General features: G+C 38.1%; 1 protein-coding gene across 2 annotated transcripts in view; it reads right to left on the bottom strand.

Moving 5' to 3' along the window:
• Positions 1-26,197, bottom strand: part of csmd2 (CUB and Sushi multiple domains 2) — a 312,145-nt gene that overhangs the window by 77,327 nt on the left and 208,621 nt on the right. For both annotated transcript variants that reach the window (XM_088329136.1, XM_088329135.1), the window contains 14 exons: positions 25,896-26,090; positions 25,356-25,472; positions 23,484-23,597; positions 17,545-17,640; positions 14,783-14,986; positions 14,135-14,259; positions 11,758-11,854; positions 11,251-11,355; positions 11,045-11,163; positions 10,888-10,957; positions 9,086-9,202; positions 5,739-5,948; positions 3,146-3,334; positions 825-1,002 (listed from right to left, as the gene is read on the bottom strand). In XM_088329136.1, the coding sequence (XP_088185262.1) occupies positions 825-1,002; positions 3,146-3,334; positions 5,739-5,948; positions 9,086-9,202; positions 10,888-10,957; positions 11,045-11,163; positions 11,251-11,355; positions 11,758-11,854; positions 14,135-14,259; positions 14,783-14,986; positions 17,545-17,640; positions 23,484-23,597; positions 25,356-25,472; positions 25,896-26,090 (1,936 nt within the window). The remainder of the gene's footprint in view (positions 1-824; positions 1,003-3,145; positions 3,335-5,738; positions 5,949-9,085; positions 9,203-10,887; positions 10,958-11,044; positions 11,164-11,250; positions 11,356-11,757; positions 11,855-14,134; positions 14,260-14,782; positions 14,987-17,544; positions 17,641-23,483; positions 23,598-25,355; positions 25,473-25,895; positions 26,091-26,197) is intronic.

The raw sequence follows: 26,197 nt of genomic DNA, 5'->3' as shown, positions 1-26,197 counted from the left end.
TTCAAGTATGTGCATTTGTTAGAAATAAACTGTTCTTTTTTTCATCTTTCTTGGTGTTTGGACTGTACTTAAAATGGGCATTTACTTACTTTCATCATTTTCATGCTACATTAACAAATGGAACCAATAATACGTCTTAAACAGGAACAACAAACTAGCGGGAACATCAATGGGACAAAACTGCACGCAAAATGTACGGTAAAAGTGAGCAAAATGTTGGCCTTTTCATTAATAAAATTGGTTTTGCAATAGGCTACGCCTGGAGAAAAAATGGAGGAGGAGATCTTTGAGTTGTTTGAAGTGGTTCAAACAAAATGGATATGACGTACCCTGCTAAGTGTTTGTCTGCAAGATCTTAGAATTGCAGAAGCCAAAGAATATGAAGTATCCACTGCTGTACACATTCTCTTCCATTTGTTTTTATTATATAGCTACTTTAAGGTGGTTTAAGGGGTTCTATGCAAGTTTACCTTAATCTGTAATCCACGTTTTTTGTTTCACTGGTCCGAGGAATAGCCAAGTAACTTTATATATATATATATATATATATATATATATATATATATATATATATATATATATATATATATATATATATATATATATATATATATATATATATATATATATATATATATATATATATATATATATATATATATATATATATATATATATATATAATTTATAACATTTTCAGTAATGCACCCAATACTTGTTGTTCCTCGAGAAACGTCAAACCCATTTAAAACCCAGGCAAAAACCAAACAAACACAACACATGCAACAATTATTCTTAAACCATTATTCTTGAAAAGTTCGTACCAAACCGTGATAAAATCATGAGGCCCATGAACATGAAGTAAGGTGAAGTTGAGCTTGATTCCAAAGCCGGGGGCCACGGTGATCAACCAGGAGCAGTCTGCTGAATTGAGGTATTCTTCCGGAAAACGCGGAGAGAAGACCGTCCCATTATCCGATGTAATATTCCCGCCACAAGGCACTAAGATATGAAAGAAATAATAAGATGAAAATGATACAAAAGTTCACGAATGTATCCAGGATTTGTACACCTTTTCACGGCAAACAATTTTTAAAGACTTTCAATGCCAATTATTTGATTTCTATTGTACCATCAAAAGAAGAAATTTAGTGTAAATGATGTCTTTTGCAGGGCCACAAATACATCTAAGATTTACATATGTAGATTTAATCTTGCATGTAAATGTAATAAGACATATTATTTTTAGGTATTAAGTAACTTGCCTATATACTATATATACATATATTTGAGATAAATCTCTCACCATATAGGTGTTGGTTAAACATGATAGTAAAAACTAATTGACATTTTCAGTCGCAGGATGTTTTCCTGTTACAATTTACTTCTGAAAAATGCTACCTTGATAGTATTATTATTATTATTAGCCCATAATAAATGTTCATTATTAATTCGTCATGCTTGAAGAATACACATTTCATAGTGCCCTGCTCAGGTGTAGGTTGGTCCTGTCCTCTTGGACATGACCCATAGGGAGCATTGACACTTCATAGGACAATGCCACACAAACTAAATCAGGTGCCGTTAATCACGAGGGAAGAAGAAATGCAATGGCAAAGCAAAGCCACCAGAGACTAATCAGCATCATTTTTAAGCAGACTTTTTGTCAAACGTGGTGAAAATTGTAATCATTAACAAACACTTCACCTAAAATTCAAGCACGTTTCAACCCTTGAAAATGGAATGTTATAGTTCAAGCAATTCAAGTATTTAAACCAACCATACGGATGTTGTTTATACATTTTAATGGGGCCCATGATTAATGAAGCAATCATAACCTTATTTATCATTAAATCGGACTCTCAAATCTTTATCAGCAGCTCTTCAAATGAACAAAAAGAAAACATCACAAAAATCAAAGTCAGAACACGTTCCTCAGATAAAACAGACTCTCGGAAGCCCGAAAATATACAATCATTCCTGAAACTCAGATTGCTTTTTCATCGGTTTCTCAGTGGCTGTGTTCATTTCATTCGGTTACCAGAAATGTGACGGCAGGAGCCTTGTATACAGTCTCACATTTTTTTTTTAGACGAGTTTGCAATCACTGATTAAAACATGGACACTTTGTACAATTGCTCTCTACTACCGATGATAACGAACTAGTTTGACGAACAGGAATTATGCTACTATAAATCTTGGACTACACAGAGAGCCTGATCCACACTGGAATGCTCAAATTTAGGAACCAAACTCATTTTTTTCTTTGTGCAATCCTCGCCGGATTTTAAACTGAGGCTTAAAAAGACATAATAATCAACTATCCCACGTCCATTTCTTATAATTTAAGCCCTACACATGTCAGGCACCAATCAGATGGGGAGTTGACGCTTTGGCTGCAGAACAGCAATGGCGCTATGCAACCGTGCACCTGCCGCATTTTTAAGCTGCTTATAGTTGTTTATATCATTTGCTTTAGGACCTAGCGAACATTCAAGATGGAGACGAGCAGATAATTACAACTGCATCGAAATAAAACGTGATTGAGGCCAGCGTCGTGTAAAAAAATTGAGCTCTATATTTCTAGAAGACAGCATCAGGGCAACAAGACTGTGAACAATAGTGCCAGATTTTGACACAGACGTCTTTTTGTGTTGTTTTCATTGGTGGTTGTCGCAGTAATGGACATGTTGCATTTGCTTGTTATACGTTCCTTGACGATTAAAGACGACTTGGCATTAATAGTATGGAAAAAGAAGTGTAGCGATGTTTATAAATGACTTTCACTGCTCTTCAATTCAGATGTCTAAATGTAGGACTTGAAGTATGAATATTGTGAGTAGTTAATATTCAAAAAAAGTACTGTCAAATCTCCTGTTTTGCTCTTGTTATGTAGCATATGAATAATGAAAGCAAAGACATGAAGCAATTTATTTTGAAAAGCGTCATAAATGTTTCCAGACCTCATAGTGGTGTTTTGTATTCAGAGTGCATGCGTTGTGGGAAAGAGCAGCTCACTGTTTTCCGACTTTAACGGTAAATTAAAACAGATTTTTGGATCACCGATTGGATTATCTGAAAGTGATAACCTTCAAATCCCAGTATGGAATCAACAAAACACACCGTTGATGTTTTGTGAACCTACCTTCGCAGCGAGGGAAAGGATTGTCCCAATTACGGGTGGTGCCATGTTCGCAGGTTAGGATGGAGTGACCCACCAGTCGGTATCCCGGCAGACATTCGAAAGAAATTGACTGGCCCACATTGTAGCCGGCGCCCACAACCACCCCGTAGCGGAAAGGCTCTGGGTCTGGGCACTCTTGGAGTTCGTAAGCTGTAGGCAAATGATACAATTATATGTATTATAGGAAAATAAACAAAGAATGGATATTCAATCATTTATATTGTATTTTTGGAGGGATCCACACCTCCATCTAATACAAATGATTCAATAAGGATTTTGATACAGGGGGTGCGGGACATATAAGGGATTTAGGCTCCTAGTGTCCTTCTTCAAAGCCACAGTGGAGGGGATTATGTCATCGTGTAGTATGCTGGGGGCATGGCAGCAGATGAAAAAAAAAAAACATACAGAAAGTCATCGACACAGACCAGACAATCATTGGCTGTTCTCTGCCTAGGCTGGAGGACTGTGATACTGCAGCACAGCCAACAACATCATGAAAGACTCCAAGCTTTCCCAGGGCCATCACCACCCCAAACAAGTGCAAAACACTTATATATTTTGCCAATGCATAGAAAAATGTGTATCTTTATTTTATTTATCAACTAATTTGGCGTTTTGTTGCTGCTAAATATTATTGCACTATTTTTCATTGCACTGTTGTTATTGCTCCTACAACTCGGGCCCGTCTCCAAGTACTACCTTGTAAACACGTTTGTCTATTTGTCCTGATTTTCTTTTTATCGTGTTTTTCTCTTTTTAGTTGTTATTACGTGCTTACTCTGGAGTGCTATGTCTAATTACATTGTAAACAATGTTCACTACATTATTATCACTGGCAATAAAGATAATCTAAATGGTGTGACTGGAAAGAGGAGTGAGCAATTTGATTACAGTCAATGCGATGACCATTCCATCAAATATTTTGTGATGGTAATTCACCTTAAATGAAATCGTCAAGACGGTAACTGTTCTAAAATATATCTCTCTGTTCACTTTCTTTAAATTAAATAGAAAAAATCATGTTCTCTATTTTAGGACGTCTCTTGTTTGAACTATCCAGAAAAAGTGTTAATAAACAACTCTATTTTCCCCCTTGGATACAAATGTGGAGCAGGGCTTGCTGCTGAAAGAGCCAGGATGTAAATCCGATGGAAGGAATTGATTTCTAAGGATCACAGATTGCCTATCGTGGGAGATAACTCATGCGGATGCTGCAAACGGGAGTATTTGCAAATATAATGTTCGATTTATATGGTAATTTATATACAATTATGTAAATTAATGTAGCTATTTTGCGACCTAATGCTATTAGAATCAAACAAAACAATATATGTGGTCCCTGTGGCCGTTGCAATCTTTGGTCATAAGTTTTGAAACATTCCGTATTTTAAAACATAATAAATTACGGTACAAAGTATAAAGCAATTGCAAAACTCACCTCATGTGACACTAAAAAGCCAGAATGATGATATATCGTTATGAAATCAAAGGTCAGTTTTCATAACTGTCTAATCAGTTTTCTAATGATTTTGTCATTTTGGGAGGGGAAATGCAACTTTTATTAATTTGCTTCGAACTGTGATGGAGTGATTATGAGTTATATTAAGTACGTCGGCTGAAATTAACTCTCAATACTGGGGCTTAGTCACTTATACAATTAGCAAAAGTTAATCTTTGCGATAGAATCAATTCTGGCATGAACTGCATATTAAACATTTTTAAAATCTGAGGTGTAAAATAACAACATGAGGACACATTGGTAGGCTGTCAGGGCCCAATAGGCCTGCAAGGATGTTGATTGTATGTTGTCCATGAATATTTATTAGATATTTCTAAATTATCCGTCAGCCTTCTTTCATTGCTTATTCCCTGTTTGTGTTGCTTCTAGATGTTTGCTTTCAAATGTAAGCAATTAAACAATTATTTGTCAGACAATGCTTGTTGTCAGGGTCATTTTACCCGGAGGCCTTCACAATTAGTGCTGCAGGCGTTGAGGCATAAAACAGGTGGTGATAAAACTGCTGGTTTAGCCAATCAAATTCCCAGTTGGTGGGTCAGGGCCTACTAGCAGGCGTATGGAAATGGCAGAAGTTTCACGAACTATGATTGGCTTGGGGGTAATCCAAGTATTATAATAAAACATGATGTTCGATATCCCCCTTTCCATTTCTTTTGTCGAACAGACATTTTAATTCTTGAATTGAAAAAAAATGTATGCCAGAAATACGACTTTCATTAAAGCTTCGATGGGGATGGAAAATAGATTATTGATGGAACTGAAAGGCATGGATAATCAGGACGGCAGAGTAATTGAAAAGTTTTTGAGGAAAACAAGTGGGATGAATTTTGTGCACAAATTAAAGGGATTTTGGTGAGTAGAATGTGGCTAATTTCCTCAGTAATATTGCAATGTTATGAGCTATTAGTAATGCTTTTTTACATGCGTCGTAGCTTTAGCTGCAGTAGATGTGGGGGTTGGATTGATTGAGACGTAGCACCACTGAAAGCCTATGTGTGAAATGCATGACTCGTTACTGTAAAGACCCCTTACCTTGGTACTCAAACCTGAAGCCGGGTTTGTTTTGGGAATGGTCACTGTGGAAATAAACGCTGGTCTCATGTGAGGTAGTGAAAAGCAAGGAGGGGACGTCTTGCCCACTAAAACGACCAATGACGGTGCTCGTGTCCAGAGGTCCATTACGGATTTCCAGGAAATCGTGGTTGGCTTCAGTGGAGAAATTGAGAAACTGTACGTGGGCTCCTGGAAGAACACAATCAAAGATTGCAAAAACATAAAACATTAGGGCAGGTTTCCTACCCAAGGCATATTTTGTCCAAGTTTAGTTTTGTATGTGTTAAACCAAAGACTAACTACTAAAATAACTTGGGCACTGAAAATGTTTTTTTTTTAGAGGTTAGGTTATGTTGGTGGGTCGGTGCCAAATCATGTCTTAAATAAGCTATACAATACACAAAAACTATAACACTTAATCGTTTTCTTCTCATATCTTGGTTACCTTGTTAATTTTCCTTATCCATGCAAACATTGTTTTTTTCTTTTTCTTTTTTTGTTGCAGTTCTTTTGCCCTTTTTTCTGCCCATAACCCCTCAATATCAATTTTGGAAAATATGAAAATCAACCTAAAAAAAATATATCAATAAATATAAGGTTATGTTGTTACCTGACCATTACTTAAGGGTATTAAAACACATCTGCTTAAAACTGTGCCCTATTTCATTTTAATACAATTACCTATAATACTATCTATTGCAGTAAACTCCAACCTTTTCCAATCTAAAATTTACTTTTTGTTACTAATTGGCTCAAAGGGCGCCATAAAATATTTTCAAGTTATTAATATGTTGTTAATATGTTATTACTGGATTAGCTGATGGTAATCATTTGATAGAAAATCACAATGACCCAGCACTGATGAGCTATTTTTATAACCGGTTTGCGGGCACCTCAGCTGTGCCTGAGAGACCCCTGCTCTATAGTGTTTAGCACGGTTTCGACTTGTAGTTATTTTCTTAGAGAATAAGGCTAGAAATCCTGTTGTTCAACAATAGAACTTTAAAACAAGTATTAAGTGAAAACCACAAGTCAAACCACAAACCATTGCAAGAACAAACAAACTGCCAAGAAGGACCAAAACAAAGAAAAGACTGTGTGCGCAATAAGTATGTGTTAAAATTCATTTGTGGCAAACAGGGAAACTTTTAATATTAGACATATCACTTGCAGTTTTTTTTTACAATATGTGCAGGACACTCACGATTTCAGTTCTGACTGTGGTTAGTGTTTTACAATATTGTTTTCCTAGCAGGGTTGAAACAGACACTAACAATACAAATACTATAATTTCAAATTGATCGTTTCATAATGTAGTGATTTTCTTTTTACTTGATTTTGTTGAAATACAGATTTTTGGCAAAGTCAGGAAGACTTGACGCAATAAACAATTTTAAGTGTTTTTTGAATGCTTTTAATTTCCAAAACGGGTCAGTGGCGCCCCTGACACAAGATTATGGGAAAATGGCTCCCAGCCATCGTTTTGTGATTAATGCATATGGAAGGGTGGAATATATATTATGTAAGTGTGAAAGACATGGCAATTGTGGACTCATTCACTCACTTTATAATTTACATGTTTTAAGAAACAAAACAAAAGAAAAAATGTTATTCCACAGTGACTTGGTTAACGTATTTACCGAACTATTAAAAAAAAAGAAAACATGTTAGAAATCTGTTGTCCCCTATGTCAAGACCAGAACGGAAACAGGACCCACTTGCGTTGCATTTCTCACAAGTTTTATTGGAAGAAAGAGAAAGGGTTGCGCCCACGACCCGGGGTTGCTGGACGCGGGAAGCAGGTCGCTCTGAACGCGGAAGTGGATCTTCCGAGGAGGGCGATGGCGGTGTCGGGAACGGAAAAGGGGGTCAGTAGCCGGGACAGGAGAGCAAACATGTGGTCGGGGTCGGAAGCGAGTCGTAAGCCAGGAAAGGAGAGTAGACGTGGTCGGGTACAAAAATATGTCGAAAGCCGGGACGGAAGAGTAGACGTGGTCAAGTTTGAAAACGGGGTCGAAGCCGGGGAACAGACGGGAGCCAAAACAGGTGGGAGTCAGGGTCGAAAAAAGGCTTTCCTTGTGTTAACTGAGGTTTGCAGACAGACTGACAACAGTGGACAGATAGGAGTGTGTTTGAATAGGGACAGAGAGCCAATCAGAGTCCGAGGCAGTTGGCGCCAAAGGAGCGGGCAGAGGTGATGCAAATCGGTAATCGTGACACCTTATATATTAGAAATGAAGTAAATCACAAGTAAAATCACATATGCATAATTTTGGATTGGTTCAAATCCTGTTGCATACAATGTTTTGCAGTTTTGGTCAGCAATGTTTCTCGATTGATCAATCATTATACAGTAGAATACCATTAAACCTTGTGTATTAATGCAAATCCATACATACTGTATGCATTATCCATCATATTCTTCCGTATTTAAGGCGCACCTGGGTGAAAGGGGCACTTTCAATTTTCTGGCCAATTGGAGGTTTTTGGTAGGCCTTGTAGTCCGGAATATATGCTATATGCAACCGAGGCTTATAAGTGAGTACAGTATGCAAAATTCAGGTTTAGTGTCACAAAGCGAGATGCCACATTGCATCTTGGGTGGTTGAAATCTTGTAGAATTCTGCAGCACGACACCAAAAGAAGCTAAGATGTCACTGAGTATATAAAAATGGCGATAGTCTCCCATTTGAAGTGCATACTTTGGACCTGTGCCATTAGCAGTCAGAGTTTAAAATAAATAACTACTGCTTCTGTTCATCATCATTGTCCCAGGCAATTAGGATAATGAATGCACATATTACAGTAATAGTCTGTTGAATGAAATGAAATGAAATGAAATGATCTGCATTTATATAGCGCTTTTCAAGTCAATGACTTCCCAAAGCGCTTTACATTGTGCTTCACATTTCCCAATAGCGGCCGTGATCTGTGCAGCCATGTAAGACGCTAACCTGCTTATTGGGGGTAATTGGAGGTTCAATGTCTTACCCAAGGACACTTCGACATGTAACACGGACAAGCCGGGATTCGAACTGGGATCCCTTAATCCTAAAACGATCGCTCTACCTCCTGAGCTACTGCCGCCCCGAATGACCACTGATGTTTGATGCTTACTTTAATGCAAAAGTGTAATCATGAATCATTGTTTTTTCCAGTAACTGTTCCAAGAGGAAATAAAAGAGTAAAATTATAAAGGAGGGTTGAAGATTTGAAACCCGTCAGATTTAAGTATCATGTGCCCAAAGGTCGATGGCTGATAGATATAGTATACATTTTTAGTGCACTCGTAATGCTTTGTTCTTTTAGCAGCCCGTGATCCTTACCGTAACCGACGGGCAGGTAGATTCTCCATGTGCAGTCACTGTTGCTAGGATAGTTGCCAGGGAAACCGGGGCTCAGTATCATGCCCTCCATCTCCTCCCGAATTCCCCCACATTGGGCTGATGGAAGCCAAAAAGCGGTTTATGTGAGCAGGATATTTCATTCAATTGATAAATACATAAAATGATGAGAAAAATTGGGATAATTCAGATTTGATTTTTTAATTTATTTTTAAAGATTATTTCATATTAGGAACTAAGCATTGATTTGATTATTTATTTAGTTTTAAAATTGAGGAATTAGAAATGGACCTATCATTGAATCTGGCTGAATTTGAGTCAAATTTGAATAACAATGAGTGGGTACTGATCATGAGACAAAAATATAAAAAAAATATTCTTTCCTATTCAAAAGAAAATATTGCTTATTCTACTAATATATTGTTTTCTTTATTGCAAGAAAACAACCCTTAAAAAAATCCATATTATCATATCCAACAGATGGTAGATACATTTCCTCATCGTAACAAACATTTGTCCTTAGATTAGGTAAAAAAAATCAGAAAATAGGTAAATGTATCTGCCATCTGCCATATAATGCAGTTTATTTATATTTCTGAATATTAAATGTTGTCATTTTCTGAGGAAAGTTAAAATATCGTAAAATGAGAGAAATGTCATTTAAAATTTAAATTGAAAAACAATACCATGGGGTATGATTTATTTATTCATTTTGTGGTGTGGGTTTGAATTGAGTTGAATTGTCTTTGTTGTCTTTGATAAAAACATTGTGAACATTGAGATGAGACATGGCACTCCTGGATAAATATGTAATAAAGACTTAAAAGATGAAAATATGATTAAAATACGGTCAGTATAAATAGACAAAAATACTTACCAAAGTTGTACATATTTGTGATTTTTTTGTGTGTGTGTGTGTGTGTGTGTGTGTGTGTGCATCTTCTCCCCAAACGTCATTTTTGACACTTCATGCATATCTTGCTATTTTGTCGTCTCCTTTCATCTCAAACCACTGGTGGATACAATTTCCTTGACTGAAATCCAGGACAAGGACTTAAATAGTTGGAAATAAAAGTGATGATGTTATCAAGAAAGATGAAACGAGAGACGAGGCGAAATAAGACACAAAGGAGATGAAAGGACGTTAAACTGTTAAAAGCATCAGCTGACGGAGGCAGAAAGGGCGAGCCGCCTTGGAAGCGAGCGTGGGGGGGTTTGGGTAGGATATCTTGAGAAGGAAAGGAGGAAATAATAAAAAAAATAATGAAAAAGCCCGCTTAAGACAGAAGAAGGAGTCACCCAAGAGAAAAAAAAAACAGAATAACATACCAGTTTTTCAGCTCCACGAGGCACACTGGATTTTAAGGCCCCCACCGTCTGGTATTTTGTCACTTATTTTCCAAATATTAGGCACATAAATTACTCACTACATTAAGAGGTACTTTCTTTGTGTTTTACCTTTGTGCAGTATACATTTTCACAGTATGTATCAATTTAATAACCGATCAGTCGAAAACTATTACATGCAATGGAAATTTAACCCGGCGGTGAGACTGCGGAATCCTAACAACTAGACCAGATGAGAAAAAAAATTCGATTTTATCTCATCATCACACTATTTTTACTCAGGATCCCATAAATGAATGCAAGAGAATTGAGAAAACAAAAATGTGTCCAGAAAGATGTAATCAGACACAAAAAGCACGACAATCCTTGAATCATTAAAATTCTAGCAGTTTCAAGGATTTCAAACACCTGTTTGAACCATTAAAACAATATCTTACCGATACACAGAGGCGGAGGATAGTTCCATCTTCGCACGGTTCCAGGCATGCAAGTGATATGTGAGTTCCCCTTTAGGGTGGAAAATGTGAATTTCAGATTGTTAATTCATTTGAAAAACAAACTGTGAAATCATATTATAGTGATTGGCGAATCTACCTGAAGCGTGTATCCAGGCTCACATTGATAAGATACCACGTTATTCATCTGGAGACGTTCGCCAATTTTAAAGGCGTTCATAGGAACAACCGGCTCGGGACAGCTGGTCAGCGATACAGCTGTAGGGATTCAAAATTCACTAACTCGTAATGTATTTTTTTAGGGCTCCATTTACTATCATCATCATTATTTGAAACGGAAATTACTTTTATACTCGAGCCTGAACCCGGCGGCGGACACGCTTATATCGGAGAAAAAGTGGAGGTAGAGTTGGTTGGATGTGCTGTTGAGGAGAGCTGGAACAGTGGTGCCTTGGGGGAAAAAAATAAATTGCATGAATTTAGTGATCCTATCTCCAGGTCAGGGTGACCATGACTAACTGTTTCAGTTACTTACAAATAGCTTAAACGCTGATTTGCTATCATTTGCATTTTAACTGTTGCTTTAAAACCATGCTCGCTCCCTCTTGGTGAGCTTTATATTAAAAGTTATATCCAGAATACTTGACCTATGAGTATTTAGAAAAACTAATTCAAAGCGCTAAATAATACATAAAGTATTTTTAATTGTTCAGATTTGAAAGGAGTTGTGTTTTTACTTTATTTTTATTATTTTACTTTGAAAAAGTATTAGGTGGGATCAGTTGTTTTAAATAAAGTATGTTAAAATTTTCCAAATTGCCCTTCCCTCCTTTTAGCCAAAATTTGTAATACCTGAAAAACTTCCAAGCAAGGTGTCAGTGTTGTCTCCTCCATCGAACACCTCTAATGAATCCCAGTTTTGTTCTGTGACAAAGCTGATGACCTGGATCTAAGTAGAGAACATATGAGAGGCGGCATTCACAGAAGTTCAAGGTTTAACACTAAAACAATCATGAGTTGATTTGTACACTGCTATTGACAGAGAAAGACATCCAAAATATTTAATGAAACAAGGTTGATGGAAGCAAATGAACTCAATTCCATCCATCGTGTAGAATGGAGGAATGTGTACTACCTACCTGGTGCCCAATGCAATTGTTTCGGAAAATCTATGTAAATAAAAATATGCAATCCGTCTAGGCGGTCGGCTTATAGGTTCATAAAACAAAACTTACACAAGGGGACGAAAGGTAGGTAGAGCCAGACAAGCCACCATTTTTTGGTCTCTAAAAATGGGTCCCAAAAAGCTATTGATAAGGAGAAGAGTAAATGTTTTTTTCCATATGTTGTTATTTCGTACCTGTCAACTTATATGTTTTCCCCGCATTTTATACATTTATTGATTATCTAAAATTGTGTACTGTAAACCTTGTAAGAAAATTAGTCTGGGAACGATGGCTTTGTTTGTTTTTTTTGGTAGACCTAATTCGCCCGGCTAATTTCGGCTCTAATCTCTAATCTGCTGCGTATTCCATGCAACACTAAATGTAATATAAGTGAAGAAGGAAATAGGAAGTTTACATCGTTTTTCTTGTTTATATAGTTAAAAAATACAAATGTATGTTTGCAAGTGATCTTGGTTATTAATCTACATAGTCTGTCATGCCGTCAGTAAATAGGTGCCGTGTTGTGTTTTTTATTGCTTAATAAGTAGAATTGAAATCAATTATAAGGGAAGCGATTGGCTCACATTGACAGGAATGGTCTTTTAAAGCAGTTTCATGGGGCTTGCTTTTATGTGATGTTGGCGTATATGCAATTCTATACGCCAGTCTTATCGCTTCTAGTTTATTTTAATTGATTGACTTAATGTCTATAACAGACGCAAAGCAATGATTCAATTCATACCATAGTGCAGCGTTCGTCGTTGCCTTTTTCATTAAGACAAGAGGAAGAAATTGAAAACTAGGACAAGGACTGAGGGATACAACACAGGATTATAGTAATATGGAGAAAAGCAAATCCCCTAAACTGCCAGCGAGTAAAAAAACAGGTATGCACACCTAGACCTGATGGAATTGAGGTGGTTTTGACATATTCCTGACCCAAAGACATTCTGCTGGGGTGACAGGAGCTAATAGCTGAGGGACGTCGCCTAGGTCATTAGCCACTGCAGCTAAAGCGAACGCCGAGGAACTTTCCATCTGGCTGATCCCCGAAGACGATGCTACAAACTTCTGCAAAGACGACTAAGTGAGGAGGAAGGCCTTGGCACATTTATCACAGGTGCGAGCCTGACCAATCCAATCGCGTTATTTGTAAAATCAGCTTGTTTAAACTTTTGGTACGGGCCTCCATTAAGAACTGCAATTACACAGGCACTCATTATATGCTAATTCATGCTTGCTCAGCTAATTACACACAAGCACACATGTGGAATGCACTCAGACAATAAACACACCTCCTGAATGGAAAGTGAATGCAAACATTGTATAAACCAGGGTTGGTACACCTTTCTCATGGTCCAGTTCAAGGACTTTTAAGAATTTTCAAAAACAATTTTTAAATTTCTCCAGTATTATCAAAAGAATAAATACATATGAATCATGTATCTTGCTGAGTCAAATATATCTGCAATTTACATATGTGATTTATAAGTTTTTGTGTGCATTATTCCAGAAATATAACTTTTAGATTGACTATGTGGCTTTTCAGTTGCAGGGAGTTCTTCCGATTACAATTTATCAATTGGAAATGTGACCCTAAATTTTTGCATGGCCCATAATAGGGGCCAAAATTGATACGTAATCCTTGCACTTATAAACATTTGATATTATGCCTGTCTAGATGTAGTATGCACCTGTCTTCTTGGGGTGACCTGTACGGGCAATAATGCTTTATAGGACAATGCCACATACATTAATGCCAGCTGTCGTTAATCACTGGGGAAAAAATGGAATGGCAAAGCAAAGCCACTAAGGAGCAGTGTTGGTGTCATTTTTTAGCCGACATGGTTGAAAGCTTGGCAACTATTTCAAGCATTTGCAAGCATATTCACCCAAAATCCAAGTGCTGTCCAATCCATTAAAACACAACATTAAATTTAAGGCATTATGAAGGATTACAAGCACCCATACGGACCCTAAAACATGTGTTTGTAAATTAAATATTTACAGATCGGACCTTTGCTGTCTGTCACCTGAATGTCCTGTATAAATACGACACCAACCTGGATTCCTGATCCCTCGGGAACTGTAATCTTCCAGACGCAGTTGAGGCTATTGAGGTACGGCTCTGGAAAGCCGGGTGATAAAATGGTCCCGGTACGCTGTGTGAGATTAGCTCCACATGGAACTGCAGGGAAGAGAGGTGTAAATGTGTGTAAGGCTGTGAATGTAACATTTAAAGTTAGTAAGTAAAAATAAATAAGTATTATTCATTATTTTTAGCTATTAATATCAATGTTAATATTTATAAAACATATTAATTTATTTACTATTTTATAATAATAATAATTATTACTATTATTATTATATAGATTTTTTATTGATTATTATTTTGATTTTTAAAATTAATATTTATCTTAGTGCAAAACCGATTTTCTGTTATCACATAACTGTGATTAGGATGTAAATGTGTTATTTTTTTTGATTGCAATATTTTTTTTCAGAGGAAAATTGTGATTTTCTTTGTATCATGTGATTAAATCCGTTTAAAGGCCAGAAAGAAAAAAAAAATAATATATATATATATATATATATATATATATATATATATATATATATATATATATATATATATATATATATATATATATATATATATATATATATATATATATATATATATATATATATATATATTTATTATATCCTACCTATACAGCTGGGAATAGAAGTGTTCCATTGGGCTAACGCGTTGGGCACAGTCAAGCATTCGACGGCGGTCGATCCTTCTAGCACGTAACCCGGGCTGCACTCGAAGCGGATCACAGCCCCTACAGCAAAATTATTGCCCATCCGCCGGCCGTTACGTGGCTCCGGTACTGAGCTGCATTGAGTGGCGCTGGTCCTTGGCACGGCTGAAAAGAAAACATAATGGATTTTAGCTAAAATAAAATTAAATAATGCTAGTTTTCAGCATTTTCGCAGCCATTCAAATAAGTTGTAGACGGCCCAGGGGATGTAATGGTGAGTTTCACATGCTTCATGGTTTTGGGTATCCTGTTTCTGACTGATCGTAATGTTTTTCTGTTTCTTGGATAGCAAGAGTTAAAGCTTTCCAGTGATGGGTGGCATGCATGACGTATTCCAGTGACTGGTGACATCGTACAGACACATATTTGGTTTTACAAAGTCCGCTGGCGATTGGAACACAGTGCACCACAATTTCCTACTAGAACAGTTGAAAAAATGGATTGGTCTCTCAGGAACCGTCCTCTCGTGGTTCAGATCCTACCTCTCAAATAGGACCACTGTGTTAAATTTGGCGAAATGACATCTGAGCCCTTTAATGTTACCTGTGGTGTTCCGCAGGGTTCAGTGCTTGCCCCCCTTCTTTTCAGCATTTACATGCTTCCATTAGTTGATATTATTCGCAAGTACAATATCAACTTCCACTGCTACGCAGACGGCACTCAACTATATCTTCCGTTGGAGGAATTTCCCACACTAAACTGTGGAAATTTGGAGGCCTGCCTCATTGAGATAAAAGAGGGGATGTCACTCAATTTCTTGCGTCTTAACTCTGAAAAGACCGAAATGTTAGTCATTGGTCCATCTAAATGCCGTGACTTATTCTCAAAAACTGCTGTGAACATTGACAAATGTCACATCACACAGAGTGACTCAGTTAAAAATTTAGGTGTCATATTTGACCCTGATCTATCCCTTGAAACACATGTAAAGAAAATTCCTAGAACCGCTTTCTTCCATCTTCGTAACATTGCTAAAATCCGTTCAATACTGCCTCAGTCGGATGCGGAAATTATAATTCATGCGTTGTTACCTCCCGTCTCGATTACTGTAATGCACTACTCTCTGGTCTCCCGAAGTCTAGAATCAAGTCTCTTCAGCTGGTACAAAATGCCGCAGCTAGGCTTTTAACTAGGACAAAAAAGTACGATCACATAACACAGATTTTGGCTAACCTGCATTGCCTCCCAGTTAGCCTTAGATGTGATTTCAAGGTTCTCTTAGTATTAAACAAAATCATACATGGACTTGCTCCCTCTTATCTTTCAGATCTGATTTGCCCCTATGTCCCGGTCCGAAGCCTACGATCTGAGAGTGCCGGTCTTCTGCCGGTTCGAGAGCGTTCTCCATCCGGGCACCGGTGCTGTGGAATGCTCTTCCCCCCGAGATCCGATCTGCAACCTCAGTGGAAATGTTTGAATCTAAGCTTAAAACTCACTTCTACTCCATAGCATATGAATAACCTACTCTTTTCGTTGGCTGAAAAATAGTCTGTGTAATATGGTGTAATAATCTGTGAAGCCCTTTGAGACTCTTCGTGATTTAGGGCTATACGAATAAAAATGACTTGACTTGACTAGGATAAGGTATATATTACTGTATATATACCGTATTTTCGGCACTATAAGGCACACCTAAAAGCCTTTATTTTTTTCAAAAGCTGACCATGCGCCTTATAATACAGTGCGCCTTATATATGGATCAATATTAAGTTGCAAAGTCTTGCAACTAAAGCAAGCAGCCGCCGACTAGATTTTCCCCTGAAGGCGAAGTAGTCCGCGGTGTATGCTGGGATTTATATACCGGTGTTTCTTTTCCTAACCAATGTGTCAATCATCATTCTAACCAGTCACTATTGGCTAAAGTTATTCGGAGGTAAAGGGGGCGGATCCTTTTTATTATTTACAGGCTCGCATAGGCTAAAGGGGCGAAACAAAGCCTGCAATTGGCCGAAAAAGATGAATGTGAATCACAGGTTGGGTTGCACTACGGCATAAAGAAAACAATTTTTACTATTCTGTATTTGTAACTATTTTACTCTCCTGGATTTACTACACTCACGGTTGTAAGAAGACCATGGTTACGTATCATTAATGAACGTGAAGGCTGCAAGAGAACTTAGGGGAGCTATGCGGCTTTATATTTTCCCGGTATCTTGTTTTAGAACGATCTTGATGTTTCTGTGATGAGTCTATTTTTAAACTAAATTCAATTCAAAGTATTTATTGTCACATGCACAGTAAAGAACCCCGTTTCCATGCACAGTAAAATTCTTACTTTGCTGTCCACACAGTTGCCAGCAAAAAATAAAATGGAAACTAAAATGTTTGTTTTGTAACATCTTACGGACCCCGCATCCGCACGTGTCTACGACACATATTTGCTTCTTTGCAAGCTTTCGGAATGTTAAGGGGGTAATAAGTTTGACTGAACTATCTGACTGTTTTGTCGATGTTACCATTGTAGCGCCTTAAAGTCCGGTGCGCCTTATGTATGGAAAATATGGGACCAAAAACTATTTTTTTGGGGTTGCGCCCTATAACCCGGTGCGGAAAATACGGTGTGTATATATATATATATATATATATATATATGTGTGTGTGTGTGTATAGCTGTTCTCGAGAGTATGTATGTGTGGGCAACGGCCTATGGTAAATTCACTCACCCTGGTAGACTAGGTGAAATCCCCTGGAGCTGGATTGGCCTTTGGAGGTGAAGCGTATCAAGATTTGGTTGGTTGTCGCCAACGGCAATGATTCACCTGAGTTAGAAAGTGGAAGAAAAAAAATGATAAAGTGAGTGCCCTCAGTGAATACTTTATCTTTGTGGTTGATGTGCACTCTCATTTCTCCAGTGCGAAATACGCAAAAGTAATCCACGCTGGGCTTTATCGACGATGCCGTGCTTGCCTTAGTGCCCTGTAGAAGTTACTTAAAGGACATTGTGCACATTGAATGTCACCAGAGACGTGTCTCACCAGCTGGCAGCGTGACTTGAATAAAACTACTTTACCTGCTGACGATTTCCGTAAGGAGATACTGAGGAGGGAAGCAAGATATTTTCACGCAGTGTTTCTCAACTGGTGGGTCGGGACCTGCAAGTGTGTTGCATACCCGTTTTGCCCTGCTAGATTTATTTTGCAGTCATTCGGACCCGTTTCAATTATCATATCTAAATGATATCATATTTTATCTCTATCATAATAATATTGTATCCTTAGCAGTACTTATTTTGTTCTTAATGTATGTTAACCATTGTGTTTGCATGTGTATGGGTTGTTTTAGGTTGTCGGTGGGGAAGTTAAAGGGAGTATTTTACTGTATTCTAATTGTATGCTGAATGTTTTCATACACGGTGGCGCAGTGGTTAGCGCTTGTGCGGCACAGTTCATGTCATGGGAACCTGTCGTGGGTTCAAATCCAGCTCCAGACTTCCTGTGCGGAGTTTGTATGTTCTCCCCGTGCTTGCGTGGGTTTCCTCCGGGCACTCCGGTTTCCTCCCACGTTCCAAAAACATGCATTTCATCATAATAATATTTTATCCTTAGCAGTACTTATTTTGTTCTTAATGTATGTTAACCATTGTGTTTGCATGTGTATGGGTTGTTTTAGGTTGTCGGTGGGGAAGTTAAAGGGAGTATTTTACTGTATTCTAATTGTATGCTGAATGTTTTCATACACGGTGGCGCAGTGGTTAGCGCTTGTGCGGCACAGTTCATGTCATGGGAACCTGTCGTGGGTTCAAATCCAGCTCCAGACTTCCTGTGCGGAGTTTGTATGTTCTCCCCGTGCTTGCGTGGGTTTCCTCCGGGCACTCCGGTTTCCTCCCACGTTCCAAAAACATGCATTTCAGGTGAATTGGCCGGTCCAAATCGTCCCTAGGTGTAAATGAGCGAATGAGTTGTCTGTCCCTGTGTGCCCTGCGATTGGCTGGCAACCAGTTCAGAGTGTCCCCTACCCACTGCCCGATGATTGCTGGGATGGGCTCCAGCACCCCCCCCCCAACCCCCCGCGACCCTAATGAGGGTAAGCGGTACGGCTAATGAGATGAGATGAGATGTTTTCATATAGCAGGTTAAGTGGCATTTTTTTTGTCTGAAAAGTTCTTTACAAATGAATTTGATATGAATTGTGTTGAAGAGGGACCACGTCTCAATTTATTGGAATTTTGTTTGTTTTATTTCCTTTTCATGCCCATAAGCATGGGTTGTAAGAAAGGTAAGGGGTAGGGGAAGGAATAATAAAAAAATAAAAAAAACCTCAAAGTTAAACAAAAACGAATGTTATCAATCTATCTCCCCTGGTCATATCACTTGAGAGGGGTGACCGACAGCAAGACAAACACATACAAAAACAAAGCAAATTTAAAAAAAGAAAAGGTCGCAAAAAACACTCACAACATTTTTTGGACCATGGCCAACCCAAATGCCCAAAAAAGCTAAGCACCTCGGCACCTAGTTGGTCATGCTTCCGTCCCTCCAGATGAAACGGGACACAAGAAAGCGGCCATGTCACTCGGGTCAGGGTGACACAACACACTATTCTGTTCAACAGCAGGGCCCAACAGCTCTTCCTGGTCTACCCCTGCCGCATCATACAGGTGCCCTGCCCATCCCTTAGAACAAGTCTAAACATCCCACTATTCTTTTTCTAACACCTCTCCACACATCACCAAGAACAAATGTTACCATCTAATAAAGAAACAATTGAATTTTCCATATGTCGTATAAAAGGTGAGGCACATTCTCACCTGCTTTCCCTGACCGCACGCCATTGGGTATCAGTCTGGAAAATTGGTGTCAAACATATCCAACTAAATCAAAATTTGTGTTAAGAAAACAAACTTCAGTTTTAGATCCTTGATGGCCCTTCAATGTCTATATACATTTACAGTGTTCCTTCGGAATATGCAGGAAACCATGCCTTCATCCTGTATTACGGTTGAGCATCTCCTGCCTCTCAGTCTTTGCCAACTGCTTTTTGGCAAAGTATCTCATTACAGCTTGCCCGTTTTTTGCAGTGGGGAAGCAGACATGTCAAGTCAGGTCATTTTTATTTGTATAACCCTTAATCACAAAGAGTCTCAAAGGGCTGCCAAAGGAAATGCCAAACTCTCTCGAGGAAACATAAGTTTAACGTATCAGGTTTCGCAGAAATTGTATCAATAGAAAATCCAACGACCAAACGTTATACCGGGCAATTAATTGAACGAATAATTGGTAGAAAACTGTCATAGTGGCCGCTCCCCGATTGGCCGTTACCGACCAAAGGCGTGTCAAGCTTCTGCTCAGTTTTTTCATGTCATATGTTTTCAATCTCTCTGCACCCGTTTGAATTTAAGCCATCGGCACGTTGGCCGGAAGCTAGTTCTTGAAAGGTGTCAAGGGTGTTTTTGTCATGTTAAAGATTAACGCTACGGAGGTTAAACTTTAAACAGTTTACATTAGGGATAGCAAAAACAGGGAACAATAAAATAACTTGAGGATACTACACTGTTAAGGAGCTCAATTCTTGTCTGTAAAATAAAATTATACTTAACTGCATGAATCAATTAACACATTACCATTCCTGAAAATTCACCTCAAATCCTAAACCAAGACATACAGAAAGTAAATTGATCAGAAAAACTAAAATTGATCTTTTACACATTTTTCTAATTGTGGGTCTTGGCATTTCAAAAGGTGGCCATTCGGGGACGATCGGTTTACAGCCCTAATTACTTTTAATTTTTGTATTTTACCTCTGCCAATTTTTAGACATAGTGAAAGAGTTGTAAATGTTTAACTTATCCTTCTAGAAGTGAATCCATGATTGTGCACGCTTGCTCACAATATTGGTCAGTAATAGTAGATCACCATTGGCTTTGCAGACTTTTACCTTCAGGTCTGATTTAAATACACACCCTAAATGTATACATATTTACGTTTGGAATTAATTGGCTAACCAATGTGTTAATCCGCATTTAAATTGGTCATGATGGTTTTTGTTTTCTTTTTTTCCAAAACGGGCCCTTATAGGTTGTCACAGGCTAAGGACCATAAAAAAGCGTGCAATTGGCAAGGAGTGGTGTCAATCAAAAGGTCAGACGCTAACAAACATATTGAAAATAATCTGACAAGTGTCTTATTTTTAAAGGGAGTAATGAAGCCAAACAGACAAATTTCAGCGATCTTCAAACATTGCTGGAATGCTGTATGGCGGATTTTTTTAAACTGTCAGCATTATCGTGTGCTTTGTAGTAAATATTTTACACCATTGGATTCACTGGACACCCTATTTGCGGTGAATCATGTCGTGAGTAGAAGTTACCAGTGCTTTTGAATGAGCTTTCATCATGTCTTGAATCCCAAGAATTAAAGCTATCCAAAAGTATTTGATCGGTGACATTGTGAAGGCCTGACTTTGTTAATCAACGTTCGGCGGGCCGTCGGAACGTTAAGGAGTAATTTATTTAAACAAGAACATATATTTAAATGAAATGAGGAAAGTACAGTATTTAACCACTTAGACGCAAAACGACAAAAAAATAAGACGTCAGAGTTATCTGCGCATCACTTGCAGCCACCCTATAATCTTTATTTGTAATGAGTATATCCATGAGATTTTGTTATATTAAACACAAGAGGAGAAGGGGATTTGTAAAATGTATTTAATAGGGAAGATATAGGGGTAGGGAAAATAAGCATCTGCTTCTGACTACCCCTTTTCGAACATGTTATGTAACATTATTTTGTTGTTGACTCATTATTTTTGTCCTGTTTTTATTTTAATGTTCGAAATAAAAGTTTTCATTCATTCATTTAGCCGACACTTATTGTTTTGAATATTCTACCTTGTATACTAGCAAGTAAGCACCATTCAGAACTATGAAAAACAATACAGCTTATATGCGCATAAAACAGAACAAACAAACGGGGGCATAAGATTGGCAGAGCCACCCAAGTCAGGCTGTCTCGATTTAGCTCCGCCAAGATGAGTCTTTGTAAAACAAACAATCTTGCGCAATCTCTTCTTCACTTTAGGTCAATCGACACCATGGATTGTGTTTGAGAGGGACCACATTTCATTTTAATGGGATTCCGAGCGTTATGTTCCTTATTTTGCCCAGAAAGTAGGGATAGGGGGAATAATGGTGGAAACAAGGGACAGCAACAATAGTGTCGAAGAAGAAGATGATTGTAATTTTCTTTTCTTTTTATCTTTATTAACACTTCATTTTATTGGTTAAACCAAGTTTTTTAAATGTTTTTATTTATTCTTTTTTTTTTTTTTACAGTTCAGGGATTCAAGTTACACTATACTTAACAGCTCAAAACTAACAAACTTTTCAGAAACGCCAAATTTCTGCTGGAACTAGCTTTAGGACATCAACTGCAAGCCAGCATCCTACCAAAATCAAAAAAGTAAATTCAGCACCAGGGCCACGGTGTGCAGTGGCAAGAAACAAGCAGTCCTCAATGAACGCCATTATTTAAAAAGTTTTGCCTGTGAATTAACGAACTAATATTTTTATGATTGCCTGTGTGTGTCTTCAGTTGTATTACTTTATTTTTTTTACAGAATTCTCTTGGTACGGATCGAAGAAAATAGGAGTTCTTTCCCCTGTCTGACTTTGAAACCCACAAATGAACACAATTTGTGTATTTACACAACGGCTACATTCTTTGGGGGGACCACCTTTGTCCACTTGTATTCTGTCTTCCTTAGCCAAACAGTACAAGCTCTTTCTTCTTAGCAAGTTGTAAGGGGTTGGCTGACAGTAGTCCCCAGTTAATACAGCGTCTTGTTTATTGAGCCGCAAACTAGATTTTTTTTTTTTATTCTCTCTCCACTTGCCCTGGACAAAAAACAAAGGAATCAACAGCTTTTATCTAGTTGCAGACTGATCAAAGTAGAATGATCTATTTTTTTCCCGATTCTCCTATTTCTGTTCATATAAAAAAAAAAATCGCAAAGAATATTAAGTCGAGAGTGATACAAAAGTAAGACAGTTTAAAAAAGAAAAAAAAAAGAAAATTCATCCATCCATCATGCATCCATTATTATACTCAATAATGTTGCAGGGATGCTGGAGCCCATCTCAGCTGTCCTCGGGCAGTGGGCAGGGAACGCCCTGAACTGGTCACCAGCCAGTCGCAGGGCAAACACACAGAGATGGACAACTCACTCGCTCATTCACTCCCAGGGACAATTTGGACTGGCCAATTAACCAGAAATGCATGTTTTTGGAATGTGGGAGGAAACCGGAGTGCCTGGAGGAAACCCATGAAAGCATGGGGAGAACATGCAAACCCCGCACCGGGAGGCTGTTAGCTGGATTTAATCCCATGACCTCAGAACTGTGCCGCGGACGTGGTAACCACTCAGTCAATTTACAGCTGATTCTGGAATTTGTTTTTGCTGTTACATGTTATTGCACTACTTTTCCCATGCACGATTGGTTATGATGCACTATTTTTGCCCATTATCCTGATTTTTTTTTATCTGATTGTTCATTTAAAATATTTATTACATGTTTACCCTGGAGTGACTTGTCTAATCTTGTTGCATAAATGTTTTCACTATGTTGTCATCATTGACAACAAAGACAATTCCATTAACTAACCTGTATGCGCTCCAGACAAGGAACTGAGAACGCGAGATGACTGTGCCGGCCCATCAAAAACTTCCACCACGTCATTCAGAGCGGTTTGGAAAAATGCAAACTGGCTGAAGACCACTACAATAAAAAAAAAATCACAAAAAAAAACACACAGGTTGTAAAATGAGAAATAACATTTCAGTCAGACGATCCTCTCTGAACTTAACGGCATGCGGATAATGTCACCAGTTATGAAAACACCCGTATCTGATCCGTGTCACAAAAGGGAATATTAAAACCGCCATGCTGCCTTGACGGTTTGTCAGCAGATGAAAGCTTTTGGGCCGATATGTCTGCTCGCTGTCGTCGCTCATCCTTTAAACTGGGCCACGCCGTCGCTTTTGCAGGAGCAGGTTTAACCTTTCAGATCTAATCTGTGTCGGCTTTACAAGTGGAAGAACAATGCTGGCAAAAGTGGAGGGGTGTGGGAGGTCAATGTGTTTCTTCAAGTGCCGGACCTTAAGACCGGTGTCTGTCACAGGAACTTTGTCATTTGATAGGAGCATTTGGACGTATTCATTTGTGTGTAACATGGAGATTTTTGGACTAAACGTTTGAGTGCGTCTTATACATTTACTGTATCTGAGATATGCATGATCATTAAAAAAACTGCACAACACCTGATGCAACGGGATTTGAACCTAGATCACAGGAGTGGGAGCAGCAAAATCCAAATACTAGACACTAAGGTTGTATATGACATTGGAAAAATAATTTGATTATATCTCATAATCACACTATTTTTACTCCTGGTCCCACTCGGAGCCATGATTAAGTAAATGATGAATGATTTTAATCATGGCCCTACATATTCAGCAACATTTACCGTAAGTAAAAATACTATGATGAGATAAAATGCCTTTTCCTGTCTATAACCCTAGTGGTGAGGTGGTTTCACAATACACTCCCTCACCGCCACAACCCAGGGTGGATTGTCATTGTTATACTTCTTGTACCAATGGGTGTGACCTACAGTGCTCAATTTGAGCTGAAAATGTGAAACAAAAGGTTATACACATCTTTCATCACAAATTAGTGGTGTGCCTTATACACGAGTGTGTGTTGAACACAAATAAATATGTAACTTCATTAGATAAGTAAAGTATGTACATTATTTGAAATGCAACGCCAGAAAACGTAATACATTTTGCACCTAAAAGATTTAAAAAAAAACTTTGTATTCTTCCCTGTGCTTTGTAGCGCTCATTTCCTGTTGCGCTATTCAAAACAGTGGCATTCAGTGGTGAAAAAATACATACTATCTCTTTAAAATATTAAAACATAACAGTCTTTTATTTCAAAAGTTGGTACTGTCACCATTTTATACCAAATAGTTAAACTTCAAAATGTTCCACATTTTGGGTACCCCAAAGCAATTTAGCTGATCCCTTTTGCAGCCTTAATCTTGCTCAAAATATTAAGATTTTAATATTTCAATCGACCAATTAGACTTCAGATATAGTCTGTGCTATGCATGCCAAATAGCAATTAAATTGCTCCACTTCAATGATAATGACACAGAGTTGCTCAGTTGGTTTTAATTTTACAAGTACGCTGAGGAACACTTACTGGACTCAGGAAATCTTCTCTTAAAGATTTGAAGGAAATAAGCTGATAATGAAACGGTGGAAAGGTGGCACAAGTAATCCCCGAAAGAAAATTGCATCTAAAAAGAAACTGCGACCCCAGTCATCTTTAGGATCAGATACCAGTTTCAAATTATCAGAAAAACTTTGAAGCAAATATTGCGAAAGATCGAGTTCAGAAAATGGTGACCTGGAAAAGTTTCTACAAAAAATTATATTACCTAAGCAAATCAATAAAATCATCCTTTACCGTAATCTTGGGGAACGACAACAGAATAAAGACATATCCTTGTGCTGCTGTAGTTGCCAGGGTAACCGGGAGACAGGACAACTCCTTCCAAACCGGAATATTGCCCGCCACAAAGCGCTGGAAAAAAATGCAATCACATTTAAAGATGAGCAACAACAAAATAAAGCAAGCCTGAGCCAAAACATTTTGATGACCTTTTTTCTAACTTCCAAACAATCCCAAAATATGTCTTTTTTGCAAAAGGAAATTGCGAGTGCATGTGTTTAAAAAAAAAAAAAAATCAAATGATTTCTCGTTTATTAAAATAATGATTAGTGGCAGCCTAACTGTAGAGTACGTTCACTTATTTGGAGATCGGATTCTGCCTTACCAGATAAACCATCCTCTATGTTCATGAATCAGAATTAGAATCACAGGTTAGTCTTATGATTGGTCCTTTCGCCATTTGAAAGTGTATGTTTACCCAAGTCGAATCTATAAACCTTAGGTGGGCGATGTGTGCGTGTGCGCAACGGGCTTTCTCCAGATGTCAGTGTTTACCAGTGCAGATGGGTTTGGGTTTGTTCCAGCTTGGCTTGCCATCTGCTCCCATGATGCACGTGAGGGTTTGCTCCCCCTCTAGCGTGTAGCCGCTGTCGCACTGGTAAGAAACCACGGAAGCCAGCTTCAGTTCGCTTCCCGCCCGTGACCCGTTTCGAACCAGGCCCGGATCAAAGCAGGACTCCCTCGGGTTCTCTGTGGGAAATGAACATGATTTTGTAAATCAATTAATCGTATATTGTGTGGATGTAAAATCTTATTACATCCACACAGGATATGTGTTTCTTAACAGGAAAAATATA

The sequence above is a fragment of the Urocampus carinirostris genome, chromosome 2 (assembly GCF_059441175.1).
Source record: "Urocampus carinirostris isolate Australia breed hairy pipefish chromosome 2, RoL_Ucar_1.0, whole genome shotgun sequence".
Classification (NCBI taxonomy): domain Eukaryota; kingdom Metazoa; phylum Chordata; class Actinopteri; order Syngnathiformes; family Syngnathidae; genus Urocampus; species Urocampus carinirostris.
Note: the sequence above shows the minus strand (reverse complement) of the source record. Positions and strands in the feature narration are given on the sequence as shown.